General features: G+C 39.5%; 2 protein-coding genes across 2 annotated transcripts in view; both read left to right on the top strand.

Moving 5' to 3' along the window:
* Positions 1 to 5,126, top strand: part of LOC127094735 (uncharacterized) — a 38,842-nt gene extending 33,716 nt beyond the window's left edge. Inside the window, exon 3 of the mRNA XM_051033527.1 lies at positions 5,091 to 5,126. Within this exon, the coding sequence (XP_050889484.1) occupies positions 5,091 to 5,126 (36 nt within the window). The remainder of the gene's footprint in view (positions 1 to 5,090) is intronic.
* Positions 5,127 to 13,893: 8,767 nt separating this feature from the next.
* LOC127094733 (uncharacterized) lies at positions 13,894 to 24,321 on the top strand. Its single transcript, XM_051033526.1, has 3 exons — positions 13,894 to 14,340; positions 14,758 to 17,139; positions 24,298 to 24,321. Exons 1-3 carry the CDS (start codon positions 13,894 to 13,896, stop codon positions 24,319 to 24,321), a joined length of 2,853 nt encoding a protein of 950 aa, XP_050889483.1.
* Positions 24,322 to 24,841: the final 520 nt, after the last annotated feature.

Raw genomic sequence — 24,841 nt, 5'->3', positions numbered from 1 at the left:
TATGAGGAGTCTCATTCCAGTTTTTCTTTTGAGATACTGCTCTAGTATCCTCGAAGAGTCTTAGATTCAATTAAGGTATCATTCCCTTGTTCGGAATATCTTAATTCTATCATATAAGATGCTGCTTCGACTCGATACAGAGAATCTCATCTTTTGCTGTTTGAGATGCTGTCTCATCAATATGAGGAGTCTCATTCCAGTTTTTCTTTTGAGATACTGCTCTAGTATCCTCGAAGAGTCTTAGATTCAATTAAGGTATCATTCCCTTGTTCGGAATATCTTAATTCTATCATATAAGATGCTGCTTCGACTCGATACAGAGAATCTCATCTTTTGCTGTTTGAGATGCTGTCTCATCAATATGAGGAGTCTCATTCCAGTTTTTCTTTTGAGATACTGCTCTAGTATCCTCGAAGAGTCTTAGATTCAATTAAGGTATCATTCCCTTGTTCGGAATATCTTAATTCTATCATATAAGATGCTGCTTCGACTCGATACAGAGAATCTCATCTTTTGCTGTTTGAGATGCTGTCTCATCAATATGAGGAGTCTCATTCCAGTTTTTCTTTTGAGATACTGCTCTAGTATCCTCGAAGAGTCTTAGATTCAATTAAGGTATCATTCCCTTGTTCGGAATATCTTAATTCTATCATATAAGATGCTGCTTCGACTCGATACAGAGAATCTCATCTTTTGCTGTTTGAGATGCTGTCTCATCAATATGAGGAGTCTCATTCCAGTTTTTCTTTTGAGATACTGCTCTAGTATCCTCGAAGAGTCTTAGATTCAATTAAGGTATCATTCCCTTGTTCGGAATATCTTAATTCTATCATATAAGATGCTGCTTCGACTCGATACAGAGAATCTCATCTTTTGCTGTTTGAGATGCTGTCTCATCAATATGAGGAGTCTCATTCCAGTTTTTCTTTTGAGATACTGCTCTAGTATCCTCGAAGAGTCTTAGATTCAATTAAGGTATCATTCCCTTGTTCGGAATATCTTAATTCTATCATATAAGATGCTGCTTCGACTCGATACAGAGAATCTCATCTTTTGCTGTTTGAGATGCTGTCTCATCAATATGAGGAGTCTCATTCCAGTTTTTCTTTTGAGATACTGCTCTAGTATCCTCGAAGAGTCTTAGATTCAATTAAGGTATCATTCCCTTGTTCGGAATATCTTAATTCTATCATATAAGATGCTGCTTCGACTCGATACAGAGAATCTCATCTTTTGCTGTTTGAGATGCTGTCTCATCAATATGAGGAGTCTCATTCCAGTTTTTCTTTTGAGATACTGCTCTAGTATCCTCGAAGAGTCTTAGATTCAATTAAGGTATCATTCCCTTGTTCGGAATATCTTAATTCTATCATATAAGATGCTGTTTCGACTCGATACAGAGAATCTCATCTTTTGCTGTTTGAGATGCTGTCTCATCAATATGAGGAGTCTCATTCCAGTTTTTCTTTGAGATACTGCTCTAGTATCCTCGAAGAGTCTTAGATTCAATTAAGGTATCATTCCCTTGTTCGGAATATCTTAATTCTATCATATAAGATGCTGCTTCGACTCGATACAGAGAATCTCATCTTTTGCTGTTTGAGATGCTGTCTCATCAATATGAGGAGTCTCATTCCAGTTTTTCTTTTGAGATACTGCTCTAGTATCCTCGAAGAGTCTTAGATTCAATTAAGGTATCATTCCCTTGTTCGGAATATCTTAATTCTATCATATAAGATGCTGCTTCGACTCGATACAGAGAATCTCATCTTTTGCTGTTTGAGATGCTGTCTCATCAATATGAGGAGTCTCATTCCAGTTTTTCTTTTGAGATACTGCTCTAGTATCCTCGAAGAGTCTTAGATTCAATTAAGGTATCATTCCCTTGTTCGGAATATCTTAATTCTATCATATAAGATGCTGCTTCGACTCGATACAGAGAATCTCATCTTTTGCTGTTTGAGATGCTGTCTCATCAATATGAGGAGTCTCATTCCAGTTTTTCTTTTGAGATACTGCTCTAGTATCCTCGAAGAGTCTTAGATTCAATTAAGGTATCATTCCCTTGTTCGGAATATCTTAATTCTATCATATAAGATGCTGCTTCGACTCGATACAGAGAATCTCATCTTTTGCTGTTTGAGATGCTGTCTCATCAATATGAGGAGTCTCATTCCAGTTTTTCTTTTGAGATGCTGCTCTAGTATCCTCGAAGAGTCTTAGATTCAATTAAGGTATCATTCCCTTGTTCGGAATATCTTAATTCTATCATATAAGATGCTGCTTCGACTCGATACAGAGAATCTCATCTTTTGCTGTTTGAGATGCTGTCTCATCAATATGAGGAGTCTCATTCCAGTTTTTCTTTTGAGATACTGCTCTAGTATCCTCGAAGAGTCTTAGATTCAATTAAGGTATCATTCCCTTGTTCGGAATATCTTAATTCTATCATATAAGATACTGTTTCGACTCGATACAGAGAATCTCATCTTTTGCTGTTTGAGATGCTGTCTCATCAATATGAGGAGTCTCATTCCAGTTTTTCTTTTGAGATACTGCTCTAGTATCCTCGAAGAGTCTTAGATTCAATTAAGGTATCATTCCCTTGTTCGGAATATCTTCATTCTATCATATAAGATGCTGCTTCGACTCGATACAGAGAATCTCATCTTTTGCTGTTTGAGATGCTGTCTCATCAATATGAGGAGTCTCATTCCAGTTTTTCTTTTGAGATACTGCTCTAGTATCCTCGAAGAGTCTTAGATTCAATTAAGGTATCATTCCCTTGTTCGGAATATCTTAATTCTATCATATAAGATGCTGCTTCGACTCGATACAGAGAATCTCATCTTTTGCTGTTTGAGATGCTGTCTCATCAATATGAGGAGTCTCATTCCAGTTTTTCTTTTGAGATACTGCTCTAGTATCCTCGAAGAGTCTTAGATTCAATTAAGGTATCATTCCCTTGTTCGGAATATCTTAATTCTATCATATAAGATGCTGCTTCGACTCGATACAGAGAATCTCATCTTTTGCTGTTTGAGATGCTGTCTCATCAATATGAGGAGTCTCATTCCAGTTTTTCTTTTGAGATGCTGCTCTAGTATCCTCGAAGAGTCTTAGATTCAATTAAGGTATCATTCCCTTATTCGGAATATCTTAATTCTATCATATAAGATGCTGCTTCGACTCGATACAGAGAATCTCATCTTTTGCTGTTTGAGATGCTGTCTCATCAATATGAGGAGTCTCATTCAAGTTTTTCTTTTGAGATACTGCTCTAGTATCCTCGAAGAGTCTTATATTCAATTAAGGTATCATTCCCTTGTTCGGAATATCTTAATTCTATCATATAAGATATTGTTTCAACTCGATACAGAGAATCTCATCTTTTGCTGTTTGAGATGCTGTCTCATCAATATGAGGAGTCTCATTCCAGTTTTTCTTATGAGATACTGCTCTAGTATCCTCGAAGAGTCTTAGATTCAATTAAGGTATCATTCCCTTGTTCGGAATATCTTAATTCTATCATATAAGATGCTGCTTCGACTCGATACAGAGAATCTCATCTTTTGCTGTTTGAGATGCTGTCTCATCAATATGAGGAGTCTCATTCCAGTTTTTCTTTTGAGATACTGCTCTAGTATCCTCGAAGAGTCTTAGATTCAATTAAGGTATCATTCCCTTGTTCGGAATATCTTAATTCTATCATATAAGATGCTGCTTCGACTCGATACAGAGAATCTCATCTTTTGCTGTTTGAGATGCTGTCTCATCAATATGAGGAGTCTCATTCCAGTTTTTCTTTTGAGATACTGCTCTAGTATCCTCGAAGAGTCTTAGATTCAATTAAGGTATCATTCCCTTGTTCGGAATATCTTAATTCTATCATATAAGATGCTGCTTCGACTCGATACAGAGAATCTCATCTTTTGCTGTTTGAGATGCTGTCTCATCAATATGAGGAGTCTCATTCCAGTTTTTCTTTTGAGATACTGCTCTAGTATCCTCAAAGAGTCTTAGATTCAATTAAGGTATCATTCCCTTGTTCGGAATATCTTAATTCTATCATATAAGATGCTGCTTCGACTCGATACAGAGAATCTCATCTTTTGCTGTTTGAGATGCTGTCTCATCAATATGAGGAGTCTCATTCTAGTTTTTCTTTTGAGATGCTGCTCTAGTATCCTCGAAGAGTCTTAGATTCAATTAAGGTATCATTCCCTTATTCGGAATATCTTAATTCTATCATATAAGATGCTGCTTCGACTCGATACAGAGAATCTCATCTTTTGCTGTTTGAGATGCTGTCTCATCAATATGAGGAGTCTCATTCCAGTTTTTCTTTTGAGATACTGCTCTAGTATCCTCGAAGAGTCTTATATTCAATTAAGGTATCATTCCCTTGTTCGGAATATCTTAATTCTATCATATAAGATATTGTTTCAACTCGATACAGAGAATCTCATCTTTTGCTGTTTGAGATGCTGTCTCATCAATATGAGGAGTCTCATTCCAGTTTTTCTTATGAGATACTGCTCTAGTATCCTCGAAGAGTCTTAGATTCAATTAAGGTATCATTCCCTTGTTCGGAATATCTTCATTCTATCATATAAGATGCTGCTTCGACTCGATACAGAGAATCTCATCTTTTGCTGTTTGAGATGCTGTCTCATCAATATGAGGAGTCTCATTCCAGTTTTTCTTTTGAGATACTGCTCTAGTATCCTCGAAGAGTCTTAGATTCAATTAAGGTATCATTCCCTTGTTCGGAATATCTTAATTCTATCATATAAGATGCTGCTTCGACTCGATACAGAGAATCTCATCTTTTGCTGTTTGAGATGCTGTCTCATCAATATGAGGAGTCTCATTCCAGTTTTTCTTTTGAGATACTGCTCTAGTATCCTCGAAGAGTCTTAGATTCAATTAAGGTATCATTCCCTTGTTCGGAATATCTTAATTCTATCATATGAGATGCTGCTTCGACTCGATACAAAGAATCTCATTTTCTTTACTGGTTGAGATGCTGCTTCATCAACATGAAGAGTCTCATTCAGTTTTAGAAACATTGTTCTACTTATTATCAGACAGTCTTGGATACAGTTGGGATATTATTCCTTTAATGGGATACCTTGATTGTAATCATCCAAGATACTGTGTTGACGATTCTTTCTCATAATGTATTTCTCACTACATTTTTTCTTTACGAATTTATTCCTTCCATTTCGAAGGACAAAACTCGGGTCTTCTTGTATTTAATTACCTTTCACTATGAACGCATGAAGACTACTGTCATTTCTGCTTTCTAGTTCACTGTAATTAAATAGGGGCAACTGTCATACCCCGATTTTGTCCCGGTTCTATTTTTTCTCACGGATACCACAATGCATGCATCACGACTGTAAAACTTTTATCTCTTTGCATTCTTTGAAACCATACGAACTTGCACTTATGGTTTAGGCTCCACCAGGACCCTCCAGGTAAAAATCTCATCGTATGTTGCTTCAATGAACCTATGGAGGTGCAGTTGGATAATGTAAAGTTGAAAGGTTATTACCTTAATTAATTGGACATTTATCCAAGTCATGAGGATACATCACTTTAGATTCGCATCATTATTGTATCACTTCCATGTTACTGGGAAACTTGCATTTCAGAAAGGGATATTACTTGAAGCGATCTACTAATTTAAATCAAGGAGCAAAGCTTACCCTGAATTTGGTTTTTTTTTGAAACAAGTTGATAAAGGTTAATGGGATGTTGATGAATGACTTAAAAATGAATTTGTGGTTTTTGTTCATCATTCGTACTATTAATTTTGGGGATCACGAATCAAGGAGTCTTTTTAGGATGAAGACCATTGGGCATCATATGATCATGGATTTCAGACACAGCATTGTACAGTTTGGAGTTTTGGTTTAAAAACATATTAGTTTGACAAAATTTTGTGTTTTACAAACACTTGCTTCAAAAGTCAAAAGGCATACATTATATAACTGGTCATAAGCAGTTCCAAGTTGCTAAATGACATTACACCCAAGCCAATTTCAAGAGGGAAATTCTAAAAAGTATGAGAGTTTCTTCACGCATAGGGGTTACATTACAAAGTACAAATCAATACTCACATGACGAAGCAAAAGTGCCCAAGGAAACACCTATAGGCATCAAAATCACGGAACAACTAGTAAGATTACAAGCATGTGATAATTTTTCATGAGTTAACCCATATTCTAAGTATGCTACACCATGTTAAACACCATGTTACATTACTTGAGTCAAGGAAGATTAAAGTTTTGAATAAAAGAGCGTCTAATTGTTGATCTTCAACGTCCGGTCCATTCCCGTTAAGTTGTGCATCCACCTGTACAAGACGTTTTAACCTGTCCAAAACCAATTCAAAACCTGTCAGAAATTTACAAAAAAAAAACAGTTTGCCTACACTCATAGCGAACGTAAACATTTGAGCAACAGTGTGAAAAACATGTGAGCAGCATGTTATGACCAACCAGATTGAGAGCCTTACATCGTATATGATTCCACTTTGAGGAAATCATAACAAGCAACACACAACCGGCAAACCTGCATAGGGACAGTTCCATAGCAGTTTGGTCAGAAGTAAAAAATAATAAGAGCAATATTATCGTGTGAAGCATATTATACAGGAGGCTATGCAGGAGAAATGAAGATTAAAGTCATCCCATTGGTCACATTAAGCTAAAACAGCAATGGCATGTTAAAGTGTACCGCAAAAAATGGTGAATTATAACCAAGCAGGTAGAAGTTTATCTTGTTATGACCCAACTTTGAATTCTGGTAAGGTGTGGTTGTCGGTCGCATTTTGATTGACGTAGGTTCCACCTGGGATATGAGAGTTTAGAAGAAGTGGATGAAGTTTGATCACAGACACTACTGGTTAACCCCAAAATAGTTAGTTTTTGTAGTCAAAAAAATTGTTGGAGCGGAATGTCTTTGGCCTATGGAAAGAAAAGTAGAAGGGCAATAATTGATTTACCTCACTCTTCCTGAGAGAAACCAGTTCACTAGTCATAAGCAAACTACAATCAGGTGGAGACGTTGCCGTTATGCACATATGACCAAGACCCCTTGCATGATAATCCAATGGATCCATGTTGTAGTAAGCCAGTCGAATCTGCACCTGCAAGATAACGAAGACATAATCTCGTAATTCTAGGTCGTTGCAGGTTGTAGCATAAAAGGGTTAAAAGGATAGGTTGATACATTTACCATCATATGAACCAGCTGCATATCAATACCTCTCGCTAATAACATGGCGTCAGTATGAGAAGGATCTTGATAATCCCGCGCAATGCATCCACAGAAACAAAAACCAGCAAATGAGCCAACCTAGAAAGGTGTTGTGTGAGGTCGAAACATAGCTATAAATACGAGACATTACATGTTGCGGAACATTCCTGCAAAAGGACGTGAGTCATGAGATATTCTGTCGTCTTGACTCGCCAAAACCAGTCTGCATAATCCAACAAAGATGTGAATCAGGACGCGAAATTCAAACACAAGTGCAGTCCCAATCAACATTTACACATACATGTGTAAAAGGTCATTAATAAAAGTCATATTAGAAAAGGGAGTGAACCTCACCCGCAGGCCACCTCAAAGGGACACCTAGTTTCGATGCCGTCTGTGCGCATTTCTTCAGGTTACAAAACCCGCTAGCAGAATCCAAAGACAGTCGAACAACACTTGAGAAGATTTGGGTGCAAAACGAATCAATTCCTTATTTTTCAAAACCACACACCAGTAAAAAAACCTGTCATAAGGAAATCATACGTGGATAAAAAAGGACAATTACTGCAGTGAAAAGTGAAAAGAGATGGTTACCGTAGATGCATTACAGACAAAACCTCATCCTTTCATTTGAGGGACCACATCAATTTGGAGGACCACCAAATCTGGGGAAAATCCTGCTAGCTAACGGAATGATTCTTCCAAAATTTGCCAGCTCATGAAAGAGGAGAAAGAAACCTCGTACCTCCAAAGCTCTATATAAGGACCCTCCATTGTTGGGATAGGGGACCGAATTTCTGCACCGTTACTCTGGAAAAATCACTCCAAAACCCTCATTAAAAAGCTCCGTTTTGAACTTGTTGAGATTTTCACACCGAAGCTCAACAAGCTCGAGCTAGACCCCTGTCAAAACCGAAACAAACCCAAATCATTAAAGAGGAAACGAAGAAGATGGAAAGTTCGAGAGGAAGAAAGAACCTCGAAAGACGCTAAAGATCATTTACCTCACCTCGCCGGAATTCGAACGTCGGACTAGCTCCGATTTGGTATTTAATACTTCCCTTTTGCATGATTTGATGTTACCGTTTTGTTTATATCGCCTCATAGAACGCAAACCCCATGATTATTGCATAAAATTGTTGTTACCATGGTTTTGATTTTGAGCTGAAAACTCAGGTTTCTGATTGTGTTTATTTTCCGAATCTGGCTCTTTGGATTTTGCTGTTTGTTTAGATTTTGGTTTAGGAGTGTTTTCGGTTAGGAGTTTGATGGTGGTTTCCGAGTCTCGTGACGGCACCGCCATGGTTGCACGGTTTGCTTCAACGTTGAGGTGGGTTTTAGAACAGAGGAAATCGTTTTAAGAGAGGGAGAGTTTAGCGAATGTTTTTCGGTTATGCTAACACTTTTTTCCACTAATAATACATTTGATGCTGGGATAATGATCTCTTCAAGTTCCTTTTGAATGATAACGTTACTGTGCATTCATGTTTTAATGCATCATTATTTTTTAAATTATTATTTGTTTGGTTTTCAATGCCCAGATTAAAGGGAATATATTTATGAATCTGTCGGTTTCTATGTTGAGAAATGGAACGACTATCTTGAAAGATGAGGCTCCCGCCTCTTTTGCTTTATTCTTTTTTTACTTTATTATTTATTTTAGTAGTTAATAAAGATTGGGCCAGGTTTAAATCCAGTTTTTCTTTCTACATCATCTTGAATTTGTTCTTACCCCCCCTGCGCTTTACAACAAAGAGTAGGCCATTCGCCTTTGGGCCAGACACTGTTTGCTAATAAACACCGTTAGTTTATCCTTCTAAATATTTCTTTAGGTTAAGTAAGTAAAATAGAGTTAATTGGATAATCTTGTTAATTATTCTAATAATAATTAAATCAATTTATTTGTTCATTTGGATGACTATTAATTAAAATATTTAGGTACTTAGTTGATTTCTTTTAAATTAAATAACCTTTGACTAAGTCGTTTTATCGATTAATCCTATATTGATTAAATATTAGAAACCATTATGAGAGAAAAATTTTAAGAATCTCTTAATTTAATTTTGAATGAAAAGGAGAATAGTAAGCCTCCGCTTCACTATCTCTCGACTATTCGAACAATTGGCGTACGCCATATTGCTCGGATTTTCGTCATTCATTTAAAACCCTAAAAAACTCTATAAAATTAAGATAACTTCCTCAAGTTAATTATAAAATCTTAAAAGTTTCATTATTTAAATTAATTTTGAATGAAAAGGAGAATAGTGAGCATCCGCTTCATTATCTCTCGATTATTCGAATAATTGGCGTACGCCATATTGCTCGGATCTTCGTCATTCAATTTAAACCCTAAAAATTCTATAAGATTAAAATCACTCCTTCAAATTATTACAAATCCTAAAAGCATTATTTAAATTAATTTTGAATGAAAAGGAGAATAGTAAGCTTCCGCTTTATTATCTCTCGATTATTCGAATAATTGGCGTACGCCATATTGCTCGAATTTTCGTCATTTAATTAAAAACCTTAAAAAAACTTTTAAAATTAAAGTCATTTCCCCAATTTAATTATTCTAAAAGTCCCTATTTTAAATAATTAATATTTAAATGAAAAGGAGATTAATGAGCATCCGCTCCATTATCTCTTGATTATTCGAATAATTGGCGTACGCCACATTGCTCGAATCTTCGTCATCAAATTAAAATGTAATCGAATAAACTCGAATCACTTCTTATATCAAATCCAATTTTACAAAATAAACTATATAACTTAAACCTCAATTAGAGAATGGGAGGCGTACGCCTCACCATTCCTTGATTATTTGAATAATTGGCGTACGCCACATTGCTCAAATCATCGACTCTTCAAAACATCTCAAAACAAATCAAACTAATTTCTCGCCCCCGCGCGATCGAAACCAAACCAAAAACACTCAAACACATCAATTCAACTTGTTACCCCCGCGTGACCAAAATCCTTTCAAAGAACACTGTCAATCCTTTCTAATGCGCATAACAAACTAATGCTTAAGCCTCCGCCGAGAGTAGACAAGCCAGCGTTTAGCCTTTAGAACGCGATCTACACAGTCGTTCATAAAAGACACCAACAAAAACCGTAGTTCCCCGAACTACGAATGCTCTGATTTCCTTATTGCACCATAAGGAATACGTAGGCACGAGATTGCAAGATCTTGGCGAGCACACTAATAAAAAACATCCCATTTCCCCTTCTGAGGTCTTCATCCATCTCTATTATCAACTCTAATTACTAGAAGAAAGCAAATAACATTTAACTAACATTCAAATAGCAAATTAGACTAAAAGGTTCCCGTTGAGTACAACGGACGTGAGGGGTGCTAATACCTTCCCCTTGCGTAATCGACTCCCGAACCCGAATATGGTTGCGACGACCATTATTCCATTTTTTAAAAGGTTTTATCGATATTTTCCTATTCCTTCATTGGGATAAATAAAGTTCGGTGGCGACTCTGTTCGAACTAAATTTTTCCGCGACCATCGCGAGGAATCGTATTTTTCGAGATGCGACAGATGGCGACTCTGCTGGGGAACTAGCTCCAAGCAAGAGAGAGTCAAGCCTAACTTAGTCAATTTGCTATGAATGTTAAAATACCACTTTTATTTGCTTTTGTATATCTTGATGTATTATTTATGCTATGTAATTTATTTTTCTATTATGTTGGGTGATCTATGGTGTTTGACACATGTTGTGAGATAAGCTCTGTACCCGAGCTTTGAGAAAAACTTAGAACCCGGAGTTGTGTAGTATTGAACCGGGGGGTGTACACCTCATTGGGACAATACGAGAACTCCACCTAGAGTAGATCTGTTCAGAATTTCCATCATAATATGGCTAGCCCATTATTGCGAGGAAACGTTGAACATGGTCCATGACTCTGGGAACCTCATCTTAAACTGAAATCCGTCTTCATGATTGGCGATCGTGTAGTATTGAACCGAAGGGTGTACACCCTGTTCGAACAATACGAGGATCCCACTTAGAGTAGACCGATTCAGAACTTCCATTTCAATGTGGCTAGCCCACTATTGCGATGGAAGACTGAACTTGGTCCATGACTCTAAGTTCTTATCATGAAAATGGGTAACCTTAGGAGCAATCCTTGATGTGTGGGGTAAAAAGATATAGAACCGCTGTTAAGTTGAACCTTGTGATATGTGTTAAACCTGGATCCCTGTCATTGCATCAACATCATGTTGCATTCATTTTGAGCATAGCAAAATCATTTACACATTTTTATTTTCAGGGAATTTCAAAATTTTCAGTTAATTAAGCATTCAAGAACAAATGGAGTCAGGAAAGAAAAAAAACATTCCAAATCAAAGCTAAGGTACCGTGTGTGAAAAAGTTCATTGCATTCAGAGATGGGTTGACTAATATCCGTCGAGACGCATTCACACTCAGATATGGAAAGATTCTACACTTGTTGTCTGTACCAGTACAAAAGGATGATATTACCGCACTAGCCCAGTTTTATGATCCACCACTCAGAAGTTTCCTCTTTAGAGATTTCCAGTTGGCCCCGACTTTGGAAGAATTCAGAAGAATATTGGACTCTCCTAAGCAGAAGAAGGGACCATACAGGGGGCTAGGTCAAATCCCTAAACCCGAAGAGTTGGCAGAAGTACTAGACATCCCAGTCAAAGATCTAACCCCTAACATTAAAATTTGGGGGAAGGTGCAAGGAATTCCACAAGAGTACCTGGAGAAAACTGCTCAAAGCTTTGCCAAAGCCCAGAAGTGGGAAGCCCATGATACTATTATGGCTTTACTTATTTTTGGATTGGTGTTATTTCCTAACATGGAGAAGTTAATTGATGTAGCAGCTATTAGCGTGTTTTGGGTCGTCAAGGTTAAGAATGAAGATCCAGTACCCGCACTCCTAGCAGATGTTTATCACACCTTTCACTTACGCTTTGAGAAGGAGGGAGGACTGATGTTATGTTGCATACCACTCCTTTACCAATGGCTTGTCTCTCATGTGTTCAAAGAGGTTGATACAATTGAAAATATGGATGGATATGAGTGGTCTCAAAAGCTAGTAGGACTCACTGAAAATACCATTATTTGGTATCCTCATGGCTTGAATGTGGGAGATACAATTACTAGTTGTGGAGAATTTCCGAATGTACCATTGATAGGGTCAAAAGGATGCATTAACTACAATCCTATTTTAGCGATGAGGCCGTTGGGTTATCCTATCACCTATAAGCCGGACGACCAGTTGTTAGAAGGTTTTGTGTTCCATGATATGGACGATCCCGCTATGCTGAGAAGGGTTATCCGAGCCTGGGAGAAAGTTCGCTTCAGAGGACAAGACAAAGGAAAGGGTGTCATAGGGGATAGAGAACCCTATCATCAATGGGTTACCAGAAGAAGTCTAGAGATCAAGCTGCCGTTCGTCCTCGATCCTCCAACTCAACCTTCACCACCAGAACCCATCCCTGTCTCCATGGAAGAAGTGGAAGCGTTCAGAGCTACTATAGCAAGACTTGGACGAGAAAATGAAGAGCTACAAACCAGTTTCCAGCAAGTTTCAAATGAAAGAAATGAAATAAAGTGGGAACTAGAGAGGAAGAAGGCCCAACTTGAAGCGACTGAGGAAAAGGTCGACAAGGAAGAACATAAGAGAAAGAAAGTGAAGGTAGGCATGGAACAAGCTGATCACTGCCTAGAAACCATTAAAGAACAGTTGAGACAAGTTGAGAAAGAATGCCAGAAGAATAGGCGATGGTGGCTACGAGCTACAGAAGAGAAAAAAGAAGTTAGAGAGATATTGGAGGCTAAAATACAAGATCTCACTATCTCCCTCCATAATGCTGAGACCCAAGCCGAGCACGAGCGCCGACTTAAGGAAAGAGCCCTTGAAGCTTCTCGAGTCACACCTACAACTTGGGCCGAGAAATGTCAAGAAGCAAAAGATGCTAGAGAAGTTGCTCAACATTGGAAAGATAGATTCGAGGCATTCCATCAAGACAGTGTGATATGGTTAAGGGAAAGAGAGCAAGTCATTGAGGATTACGATACCTTTAGGAGAACTATCAATTTCTTGCAAGCGGACAAAGATGGGTACCGTGCAAAGCTCAACGGTTTGGTACAATTCTGCAACTGGACGACCCAAGAAATGCCTTGGAGGTTGAGAGAGGCAGTGGAAGGATTGGACCAACATGGCACACATCCCGCTGTAATCCATTTTGTTATGATGTGTGAAGGGATGGTGAAGAGGTTCAAGCTTGAATTAGAAGAACTCATAACTCGAAAGACTGCTGTGTGATTCTTTTGTTTTTCTTATATTCAGTTTAGTATTTGAGCTGTATCGATTTGGGCGGTTATGCCTTTGTACTCCGTACTTTAAACATTTGAATGGAGGAGGATGATCCTCATTTTTATTTCCTGACTTTATGTTTTCTTTGAATGCTTAATATAACTACAACCGTGATGAAAATTCCCTGAAAATAAAATATGCATAAACATTCGCATCCTCATGCATCACGCTTCATAAAAACAAAAAAACTTACCCAACCTTTTGCCCTCTATCCAGTAACGCTGACTAATCAACACCGGTACGAGACGCGAAGCAACTACAAGATGACGTTAGAGCAAGTGGAGGCTAACCAAGCTACCATGAGGTCAGACATCAATACGATCCAAGAGAAGATGGATCAACTGCTGGAAACAATGCTCGCCATCGCCCAGAGAGAGAGGGTTGCAGACGCAGAAGATGAGGCTAGAAGGAATGATAACCCATCAAGTTTGGTCCACCAAGATGAGAGCTTCGTCCATGCCAAGAAGAGTCTGGTTCATATACCAGTAGGAAGCAAAGGAGAGGGGGATCGTGTAGAGCCTTCTGAGGCGCCTGCTCATTATGGGTCCGAAATGGGAGATGACCCATACGAAGCTTTCTATGTGCCTGATCATCCGAAGCCAAAGATACTTCCTGACCCTGCTGCAGATAGGCTTCGTGCCTTGGAGAAGAAGATCAAAGCCATCGAAGGGAATAATATCTTCGGTGCCTCTGCCATGAACATGCGCTTGGTATCAAATTTGGTCATTCCGACTAAATTTAAAACTCCTGATTTCGAGAAATACAAAGGCCAGACTTGCCCAAGAAGTCACCTAGTGATGTATTTCAGGAAAATGGTTGCTCATACCGAAAACGACAAACTGCTCATACACTGTTTCCAAGATAGTTTGAGTGGAGCGTCTCTAAGATGGTACATGAGCTTAGAGCAAGGGCGGATTCAAAGTTGGGAAGATTTGGCTGACGCATTTCTCCGTCAGTACAAATATAATTTGGATATGGCACCCGACCGAATGCAGTTGCAAGGGATGGCAATGAAAGAAAAGGAGTCCTTTAAAGAATACGCCCAGCGATGGAGAGAGTTGGCTGCTCAAGTAGAGCCACCATTGTCTGAATAGGAAATGACTGGAATATTTGTGGACACGTTGAAGGACCCATTTTTTGATAGATTAGTGAGCAGCGCAGCATCCGATTTTGCACATCTGGTCACAATCGGAGACCGCATAGAAAAGGGTCTGAGGGATGGAAAGATTTCAGGAGCCGTGGCAACCTCTAGCGCACCGAAAAAGTATTTTGGAGGCTTTCAGAAGAAAAGAGAGGGTGAAACAAACGCTGTATCTAGAGGCTATAAGGGGAAGCAACAGGCTTCATATGGCCAAGTCGCTGCCATGGTACCCATACCCTATCAACAACCCATACAACAACAACCAATGTATCAACCACATCATCAACAACCTCGTCAACAACAGAATACAGCACCACCAAGACAATTCAAGCCAAGGCCTCCAAGAAGGCAACTTGACCCTCTACCAGTACCTTATAGCCAAATATTCCCATATTTGCAAAAGGAGGGCCTTCTGACATTGAGGGAGCTGAAACCGGCTGTTTTTCCATATCCACCAGGATATGATGCTAACGCCCATTGTGAATTTCACATGGGAGCGCCCGGCCATACTCTGGAGAATTGTTTTGCATTCCAAAATAGGGTACAAGACCTGATTGAAGCAAAAGTTGTTACTTTCACTCCAAGACGCCCGAACGTGAACACTAATCCCATGCCAACACATGGAGATGCTTCCGTCAGTGCCATTGAGGAGAGTGATCAGGGAGAACTGATTCTTAAGGTTGAAGAGATTCAAACCCCTATCACCATGATAGGGGCACAACTGCTAAAAAGTGGTCTAGTCCCAGAGGAGCTAGTCAATAATGAGAATGATAAAGGGTTGAGGAATTTTATACAACAAATGCTGGATCAAGGCGAATTACAGATAAATCGCCGTGTTAAGAACAAGGGAGAGGAGGAGATAGCCGTCGTGGTGGACATCCTCTATGATGAGGTTAACGTGGACATCCCTTTTGATGAGGTTAACGTGGACATCCCTTTTGATGAGGTTAATGTGGAAATCCCCATAAACCCATTGGTGATAGAGTTTCCAACACCGTTCGCATATGAGGATGAGAAGGCGGTACCGTGGATATATCAGCCCAGAGCTTTTAAGCAAGGGCAGGAAGACCGACCCGTAGTAATCAATGAACCAAACGTTACCTCAATTGTGGGGCCAGCCGGAATGACGCGCAGTGGCCGAGTGTTCGCGCCAAGGGCTGTTGATGCTTCTACAAAAGCCAAAGGGAAAGAAGTTTCTACTCCTGTCCAAATCCCTGTCCCTAGTCGAGAAATGCAAGAAATGCATCTGTCGCCTAAAGCTCCGGTCACTCGTGAGGAGGCTGAGGAATTTCTAAGGATAATCAAGAAAAGTGATTATAAAGTGGTGGACCAACTGAATCAAACACCTTCAAAAATCTCCATGTTATCTCTGTTGCTCAACTCAAAAGCACACAGGAATTCGTTATTGAAAGTGTTAAGTGCAGCACATATCACGAAAGACATAACGATAGAACAGTTTGATGATGTGATAGCGTGTGTAACCACTGGAAATTTTTTGGGGTTTAACGATGATGAACTGCCAGTTGAGGGAAAGAACCATAACAAGGCCCTACATATCTCCTTGAAATGCATAGACACTATACTATCAAGGGTATTAGTAGACACGGGTTCCTCACTGAATGTCATGCCAAAAACCACTTTGATAAAGCTGCCGATGGAGGGGATGAATATGAAGCCCAGTACCCTAATTGTAAAAGCATTCGATGGCTCAAGACGAGCAGTGATAGGAGAGGTTGACCTACCAATCAAAATAGGCCCAACTTTCTTCAATATGACATTCCAGGTTTTGGACATACATCCCGGTTATAGTTGCCTACTTGGAAGACCATGGATCCACTCTACAGGTGCCGTCACCTCCACTTTAAACCAAAAGCTAAAATTCATTACCAATGACAAGATGATTGTGATTGGAGGGGAGGAGGATATCTTGGTTAGCCACTTAACATCTTTCCGATATATCGAGGTGGATGGCGAGATAACCGAGACACCATTCCAGTCCTTGGAAGTGGTAAATATGATGGCTGTCCAACAGACATTGGAGACTCCGAAGTCAAGACCGTCCATGGCCTCGTGGCAAGGAGCTAAGGTTGTGATGGAAAGCGAAAGTGCTCAAGACTGGGGCAAAGTGGTGGAAGTGAACCAGAAGCGAGACAAGTTTGGGTTAGGGTATGACCCATCGTCAATTGAAGCCGGTAACCAACATGATAAAGAGAAGATTCCTCCTGTAGAGGAGATATTCACTAGTGCTGGCCACATTTTTGGCAATCAGGTGGCAATGATCAATGTTGAAGATCACAAGGAGGGGGTGTCTAGCTGGATACGACAGGCCGCGCCTAATGAAGAGCTGACAAACTGGAAGGCTGTGGAAGTCCCTCAATTTTTTCAAAAGTAATTTTATTATTTTAGACAAAACCCTGTGCTCTTCCCAAGGCACAGTGGCGTGTTGTAGGGCCTCCTTTATCCTTTTTTAAGAGTTTTTGTATCAATAATAAATGGAGATTTGCATTCAATTTTTTGTTCCTTTCCTTTCGTTTTTCTGTTACAAAAAATGGCATCAATTTTAATGCACGCACTTTCTAAATAAACTGCATAAATCATAACATGCAGAGACACCACCGAGACCATTGATAACGACACTGCTAGGGTCTGGCATGACTTTGGTTGTCCAATCTACCAAGCTGAAGATGAAATGGGGGAAGATAACGAACTCCCTGAAGAGTTGGCCAGATTAATCAGACAAGAGGAGAAGGTCATTTAACCACACCAGGAGGACGTCGAAGTTATCAACCTGGGATCAGAAGAAGACAAAAGAGAAGTAAGGGTAGGCGCCGCACTTCAAGATGCAGTGAAGACTAGATTGGTAGAGCTCATCCACGAATATGCTGATGTGTTTGCATGGTCATACCAAGATATGCCCGGATTAGACACTGATATAGTGACCCACAAGCTTCCCCTTAAAGAAGAATGCTCTGCCGTCAAACAGAAGCTAAGAAGAACTCGACCGGATATGGCTCTCAAGATCAGAGAAGAGGTGAGAAAGCAGTTTGACGCTGGTTTCCTGGAAGTCGCTAAGTACCCACAATGGGTTGCCAACATTGTACCGGTACCAAAGAAAGATGGGAAGGTTCGTATGTGCGTAGATTACCGAGACTTGAATAGAGCTAGTCCCAAAGACGATTTCCCGTTACCTCACATCGATGTATTGGTAGATAACACAGCCCAGTTCTCTGTATTTTCCTTTATGGATGGCTTCTCTGGATACAACCAAATTAAAATGGATCCCGAGGACATGGAGAAGACTACGTTCATTACCCCTTGGGGCACCTTTTGTTACAAGGTAATGCCGTTTGGGTTAAAGAACGCTGGGGAAACATATCAACGCGCTATGGTGACTCTCTTTCATGACATGATTCATAAAGAGATCGAGGTGTATGTTGACGACATGATTGCCAAATCCCAGACAGAAGAGGAACATATCACTAACCTGGAGAAACTGTTTGCTCGTTTGAGGAAGTTTAGGTTGAGACTTAATCCTAACAAATGCACATTTGGGGTTCGATCTGGGAAGCTTTTAGGCTTTATTGTAAGCCAAAAGGGAATTGAAGTAGATCCTGACAAAGTTTGAGCCATTCAGAACATGCCATCACCAAGGACTGAGAAGGAAGTCCGTGGTTTCTTGGGAAGACTGAATTACATCGCCCAGTTTATCTCTCATCTTACTGCCACATTTAAACCAATATTCAAGCTTTTAAGGAAGAATCAAGGCATGGAGTGGAACGATGAATGCCAAATAGCCTTCGACAAAATCAAAGAATACTTACAAGAGCCACCGATTCTGATGCCCCTGCAGAAGGGAGACCCCTCATCATGTACTTAACAGTGCTCGACGAGTCCATGGGTTGTGTATTGGGACAACAAGATGAGACTGGTAGAAAAGAACATGCCATATATTATCTGAGCAAGAAGTTTAATGATTGCGAGACCAGATATTCCTTACTCGAGAAGACTTGTTGTGCACTCGCATGGGCCGCCAAACGTCTCAGACAGTACATGCTGACTCACACGACTTGGTTGGTATATAAAATGGATCCCATCAAGTACATATTCGACAAGCCAGCTCTTACCGGTAGGATTGCCCGATGGCAGATGTTGTTATCAGAGTACGACATTCAATATGTTGCACAAAAGGCAATCAAAGGAAGCATACTAGCAGACCATCTTGCCCACCAACCGCTAGAGGATTACCAACCTTTGAAGTTTGACTTCCCAGATGAGGACATCATGGTTGTCAAGGATGATGAAGACTATGAACAAGAGGAGAATCTCGAGCCAAAAGCAGGTTGAACTCTCATGTTAGACGGCGCCTCAAATGCAATAGGCCATGGAATTGGGGCAGTGTTGATGTCTCCCAAGAATTTCCATCTACCGTTCACTGCAAAGCTCTGTTTTACCTGCACAAATAACATGGCTGAGTATGAAGCTTGTATACTAGGGTTGGAAGAAGCTATTGAGTTGAAGATCAAGGTGCTAGAAGTATTTGGGGATTCCGCCCTAGTGATACATCAGATCAGAGGTGATTGGGAAACGAGACATGCCAACCTAATTCCATATCGGGATTACGTGCTGAAGTTACTCCCGAAGTTCGACAAAATCACTTTTTCTCATATTCCTCGAGAAGAGAATCAGATGGCAGATGCGTTAGCAACCTTGGCTTCCATGTACAAGTTGATATGGCCCAACCATCAGCCTCACATTGAAATTAGGCGTTTTGGTGAACCCGCGCATTGCCTGACGACAGCAGAAGAGCCAGATGGTAAACCCTGGTTCTTTGACATCAAACGGTATCTAGAGAAGCAGGAATACCCAGCAGAGGCCTCCAGCCTTGACAAAAGGACCCTCCGGAGGCTAGCATCGAAGTTCCTCTTGAATGGGGAGGTATTGTACAAGCAGAATTATGACATGGTTTTGTTGAGGTGTGTGGACAAACACGAAGCTAATCAGCTTATGAAGGACATACATGAAGGGTCTTTCGGCACACATGCAAATGGGCACTCCATGGCGAAGAAAATCCTGAGGGCAGGTTACTACTGGTTAACGATGGAAGTCGACTGTTATCATTACACCAGAGCCTGCTACAAATGCCAAATCTATGCTGAAAAAATACATGTACCGCCTACCCCACTGAATGTTATAGCATCACCTTGGCCTTTCTCCATGTGGGGCATTGACATGATCGGGATGATAGAACCCAAAGCATCTAATGGGCATAGGTTTATCTTGGTGGCCATAGACTACTTTACCAAATGGGTAGAAGCCGCATCTTATGCGAATGTCACAAAGCACGTAGTCGCCCGTTTCTTAAAGAACAACATCATATGCCGATATGGGGTTCCCAATAAAATCATCACTGATAATGGGTCCAATCTCAACAACAAGACCATGGAGGAATTATGCACAACGTTCAAAATCGAGCATCACAACTCGTCACCATATCGACCTAAGATGAATGGGGCTGTTGAAGTTGCGAACAAAAATATCAAGAAGATCATCCAAAAGATGGTAGTCACGTATAAGGATTGGCATGAGATGCTACCTTTTGCGTTACATGGTTATCGTACGTCAGTACGAACTTCAACAGGGGCAACCCCGTACTCCTTAGTGTACGGCATGGAAGCAGTTCTTCCCATAGAAGTGGAGATTCCCTCGATGAGAGTCTTAATGGAGGCTAAGTTAGACGAGGCAGAATGGGCTCAATCAAGGTACGACGAGCTCAACCTTATTGAGGAGAAACGCTTGAAAGCGTTAGGTCACGGTCAACTCTATTAGAGGCGTCTTAAGAAGGCATTTGATAAGAAAGTTCGTCCCAGGGTGTTTCAAGAGGGTGATTTGGTGCTGAAGAAAATCTTGCCCATTCACAAGGACTCTAGGGGGAAGTGGACACCGAATTATGAAGGTCCATTTGTGGTGGTTAGAGCCTTTTCCGGAGGCGCTTTAATCCTGGCAACTATGGATGGTGATGAATTGCCACTTCCCACCAATGCTGATGCTGTTAAAAAGTACTTTGCCTAGAAAAGTGGAATGATAAAAGGCCGCTAAATCGAAAACCTGAAAAGGCGATTTAGGCAAAAATGGCTATCCTGGTGGATCGAAAACCCGAAAGGGCGATCCAGGCAAAAAGTAGGGATAAAAATAAAAAAATTGACCCGCTGAGTTGAAAACCCGAAAGGGCGGCTCAGGCAAAAATGGTATCCCGGTGGATCGAAAACCCGAAAGGACGGTCCAGGCAAAAGTTAGGGATTAATTCCAAGGCAAAGAACTGTACTTTCAGGCATCTAGCATGTCCCTTGAAGACAAAGAATCAATCTACCTGACTTTTCAAAAGGCGAAGTGATTGGATTATCAAAGACATAAGGATCATAGCAGTGTGGAGACTCAATAGGAACTCAATTTTATTGCCGCTTTGTTTTTACACACAGCAATTACCTCATTAAGGAATTGCATCTTTATGTACAATCGCCCATTTAAGGGTCAAATCAATAAAAGAGAAATTTTCTCGACAAAAGTTGTGCCCAAATTATTTTGCATTTTTATCTGTTTGTTTGCAAAGCACCTTTATTTTTGATAAACATCACTCTTAAAGATTTTGGAGAAAATAAAAACACATAATTGAATAAAGTAATAAAATTGCTTTTGAAATAGTAAAAGGAGGAACCTCTTAGTTTCCAAGTTTGCTCTTGTTGTTCATAGAGGTATAGGACTGTGTGCAGGCACCTATGTTCATTCCAATTGCTAATCATCACCTCTCAAAGATATACTCATGGTATAGCCAAACCGGGGCAAGTCTCTAATGCATTTCCAGCAGAAACATTAAATCGTAGTTGGAGTATCGCGTGTTGAGAAGTCTGAACCCTTCAGTGGTTTGGGGCATCCCGAATATATTCCCAAAATCACCCAGTGGGGCATCAAAATTTTGATCTCCATCATAACAAAAAGTCCACACCGCTGGCACCATCACCCAAAGCAAAAATGCCCTAACCAGGGCAAATCCCAATTATCCATTCGCATACCTACATGCATCACATGCGCCATGTGCATCAATTACATACATAATTTTCCTACCAAATAGGAAGATTCACCATTATGAAATCATATCAATCATTGGCATCCATATGCATAGCCTCACACGATTCACATTCCTATATGCACAGTTATATATCCCCAGCAAAAACATGATGCATATACCTCAGGCATCCTCCCATGCATGGCATTTCCAGCCAAAGTGGAACATCATACAAAAAATTAATTAAACATAAAGTATCAGGATCTAAGGTCAATCATATCTATCTTAGACATTCCTCATTTCCCAAATAAAATTATTACCCTATGTACGCTCATGGAATTATTTCCTGGCCAGTCATTTCTCTCAACTTCGTGGTTCATAGTGATATTCCCATCATTTTCTTTGCTACCATTGCTGCCCAAGCAGAGGTTACCATAAAAATCTCTTATGAGCTTCTCCCCTGCAGAGCTTCTTCAGCAGATTTCCTCTAAAAGGAATCTTTTCTAAAAATATCCCCTCAACAGGCATTCATTCTTTGAGATATTACTTCATTTATATGGAGAATCTCATTTTATTTACTGTTTGAGATGCTGTTTCATCAATATGAGGAGTCTCATTCCAGTTGTTCTTTTGAGATACTGCTCTAGTGTCCTCGGAGAGTCTTAGATTCAATTAAGGTATCATCCCCTTGTTCGGAATATCTTAATTCTATCATATAAGATGTTGCTTCGACTCGATACAGAGAATCTCATCTTTTGCTGTTTGAGATGCTGTCTCATCAATATGAGGAGTCTCATTCCAGTTTTTCTTTTGAGATACCGCTCTAGTATCCTCGAAGAGTCTTAGATTCAATTAAGGTATCATTCCCTTGTTCGGAATATCTTAATTCTATCATATAAGATGCTGCTTCGACTCGATACAGAGAATCTCATCTTTTGCTGTTTGAGATGCTGTCTCATCAATATGAGGAGTCTCATTCCAGTTTTTCTTTTGAGATACTGCTCTAGTATCCTCGAAGAGTCTTAGATTCAATTAAGGTATCATTCCCTTGTTCGGAATATCTTAATTCTATCATATAAGATGCTGCTTCGACTCGATACAGAGAATCTCATCTTTTGCTGTTTGAGATGCTGTCTCATCAATATGAGGAGTCTCATTCTAGTTTTTCTTTTGAGATGCTGCTCTAGTATCCTCGAAGAGTCTTAGATTCAATTAAGGTATCATTCCCTTATTCGGAATATCTTAATTCTATCATATAAGATGCTGCTTCGACTCGATACAGAGAATCTCATCTTTTGCTGTTTGAGATGCTGTCTCATCAATATGAGGAGTCTCATTCCAGTTTTTCTTTTGAGATACTGCTCTAGTATCCTCGAAGAGTCTTAGATTCAATTAAGGTATCATTCCCTTGTTCGGAATATCTTAATTCTATCATATAAGATTTTGTTTCAACTCGATACAGAGAATCTCATCTTTTGCTGTTTGAGATGCTGTCTCATCAATATGAGGAGTCTCATTCCAATTTTTCTTATGAGATACTGCTCTAGTATCCTCGAAGAGTCTTAGATTCAATTAAGGTATCATTCCCTTGTTCGGAATATCTTAATTCTATCATATAAGATGCTGCTTCGACTCGATACAGAGAATCTCATCTTTTGCTGTTTGAGATGCTGTCTCATCAATATGAGGAGTCTCATTCTAGTTTTTCTTTTGAGATACTGCTCTAGTATCCTCGAAGAGTCTTAGATTCAATTAAGGTATCATTCCCTTGTTCGGAATATCTTAATTCTATCATATAAGATGCTGCTTCGACTCGATACAGAGAATCTCATCTTTTGCTGTTTGAGATGCTGTCTCATCAATATGAGGAGTCTCATTCCAGTTTTTCTTTTGAGATACTGCTCTAGTATCCTCGAAGAGTCTTAGATTCAATTAAGGTATCATTCCCTTGTTCGGAATATCTTAATTCTATCATATGAGATGCTGCTTCGACTCGATACAAAGAATCTCATTTTCTTTACTGGTTGAGATGCTGCTTCATCAACATGAAGAGTCTCATTCAGTTTTAGAAACATTGTTCTGCTTATTATCAGACAGTCTTGGATACAGTTGGGATATTATTCCTTTAATGGGATACCTTGATTGTAATCATCCAAGATACTGTGCTGACGATTCTTTCTCATAATGTATTTCTCACTACATTTTTTCTTTACGAATTTATTCCTTCCATTTCGAAGGACAAAACTCGGGTCTTCTTGTATTTAATTACCTTTCACTATGAACGCATGAAGACTACTGTCATTTCTGCTTTCTAGTTCACTGTAATTAAATAGGGGCAACTGTCATACCCCAATTTTGTCCCGGTTCTATTTTTTCTCACGGATACCACAATGCATGCATCACGACTGTAAAACTTTTATCTCTTTGCATTCTTTGAAACCATACGAACTTGCACTTATGGTTTAGGCTCCACCAGGACCCTCCAGGTAAAAATCTCATCGTATGTTGCTTCAATGAACCTATGGAGGTGCAGTTGGATAATGTAAAGTTGAAAGGTTATTACCTTAATTAATTGGACATTTATCCAAGTCATGAGGATACATCACTTTAGATTCGCATCATTATTGTATCACTTCCATGTTACTGGGAAACTTGCATTTCAGAAAGGGATATTACTTGAAGCGATCTACTAATTTAAATCAAGGAGCAAAGCTTACCCTGAATTTGGTTTTTTGTTGAAACAAGTTGATAAAGGTTAATGGGATGTTGATGAATGACTTAAAAATGAATTTGTGGTTTTTGTTCATCATTCGTACTATTAATTTTGGGGATCACGAATCAAGGAGTCTTTTTAGGATGAAGACCATTGGGCATCATATGATCATGGATTTCAGACACAGCATTGTACAGTTTGGAGTTTTGGTTTAAAAACATATTAGTTTGACAAAATTTTGAGTTTTACAAACACTTGCTTCAAAAGTCAAAAGGCATACATTATATAACCGGTCAT

The sequence above is a fragment of the Lathyrus oleraceus genome, chromosome 6 (genome assembly GCF_024323335.1).
Source record: "Lathyrus oleraceus cultivar Zhongwan6 chromosome 6, CAAS_Psat_ZW6_1.0, whole genome shotgun sequence".
NCBI classification, from domain to species: Eukaryota; Viridiplantae; Streptophyta; class Magnoliopsida; order Fabales; family Fabaceae; genus Lathyrus; species Lathyrus oleraceus.
Note: the sequence above shows the minus strand (reverse complement) of the source record. Positions and strands in the feature narration are given on the sequence as shown.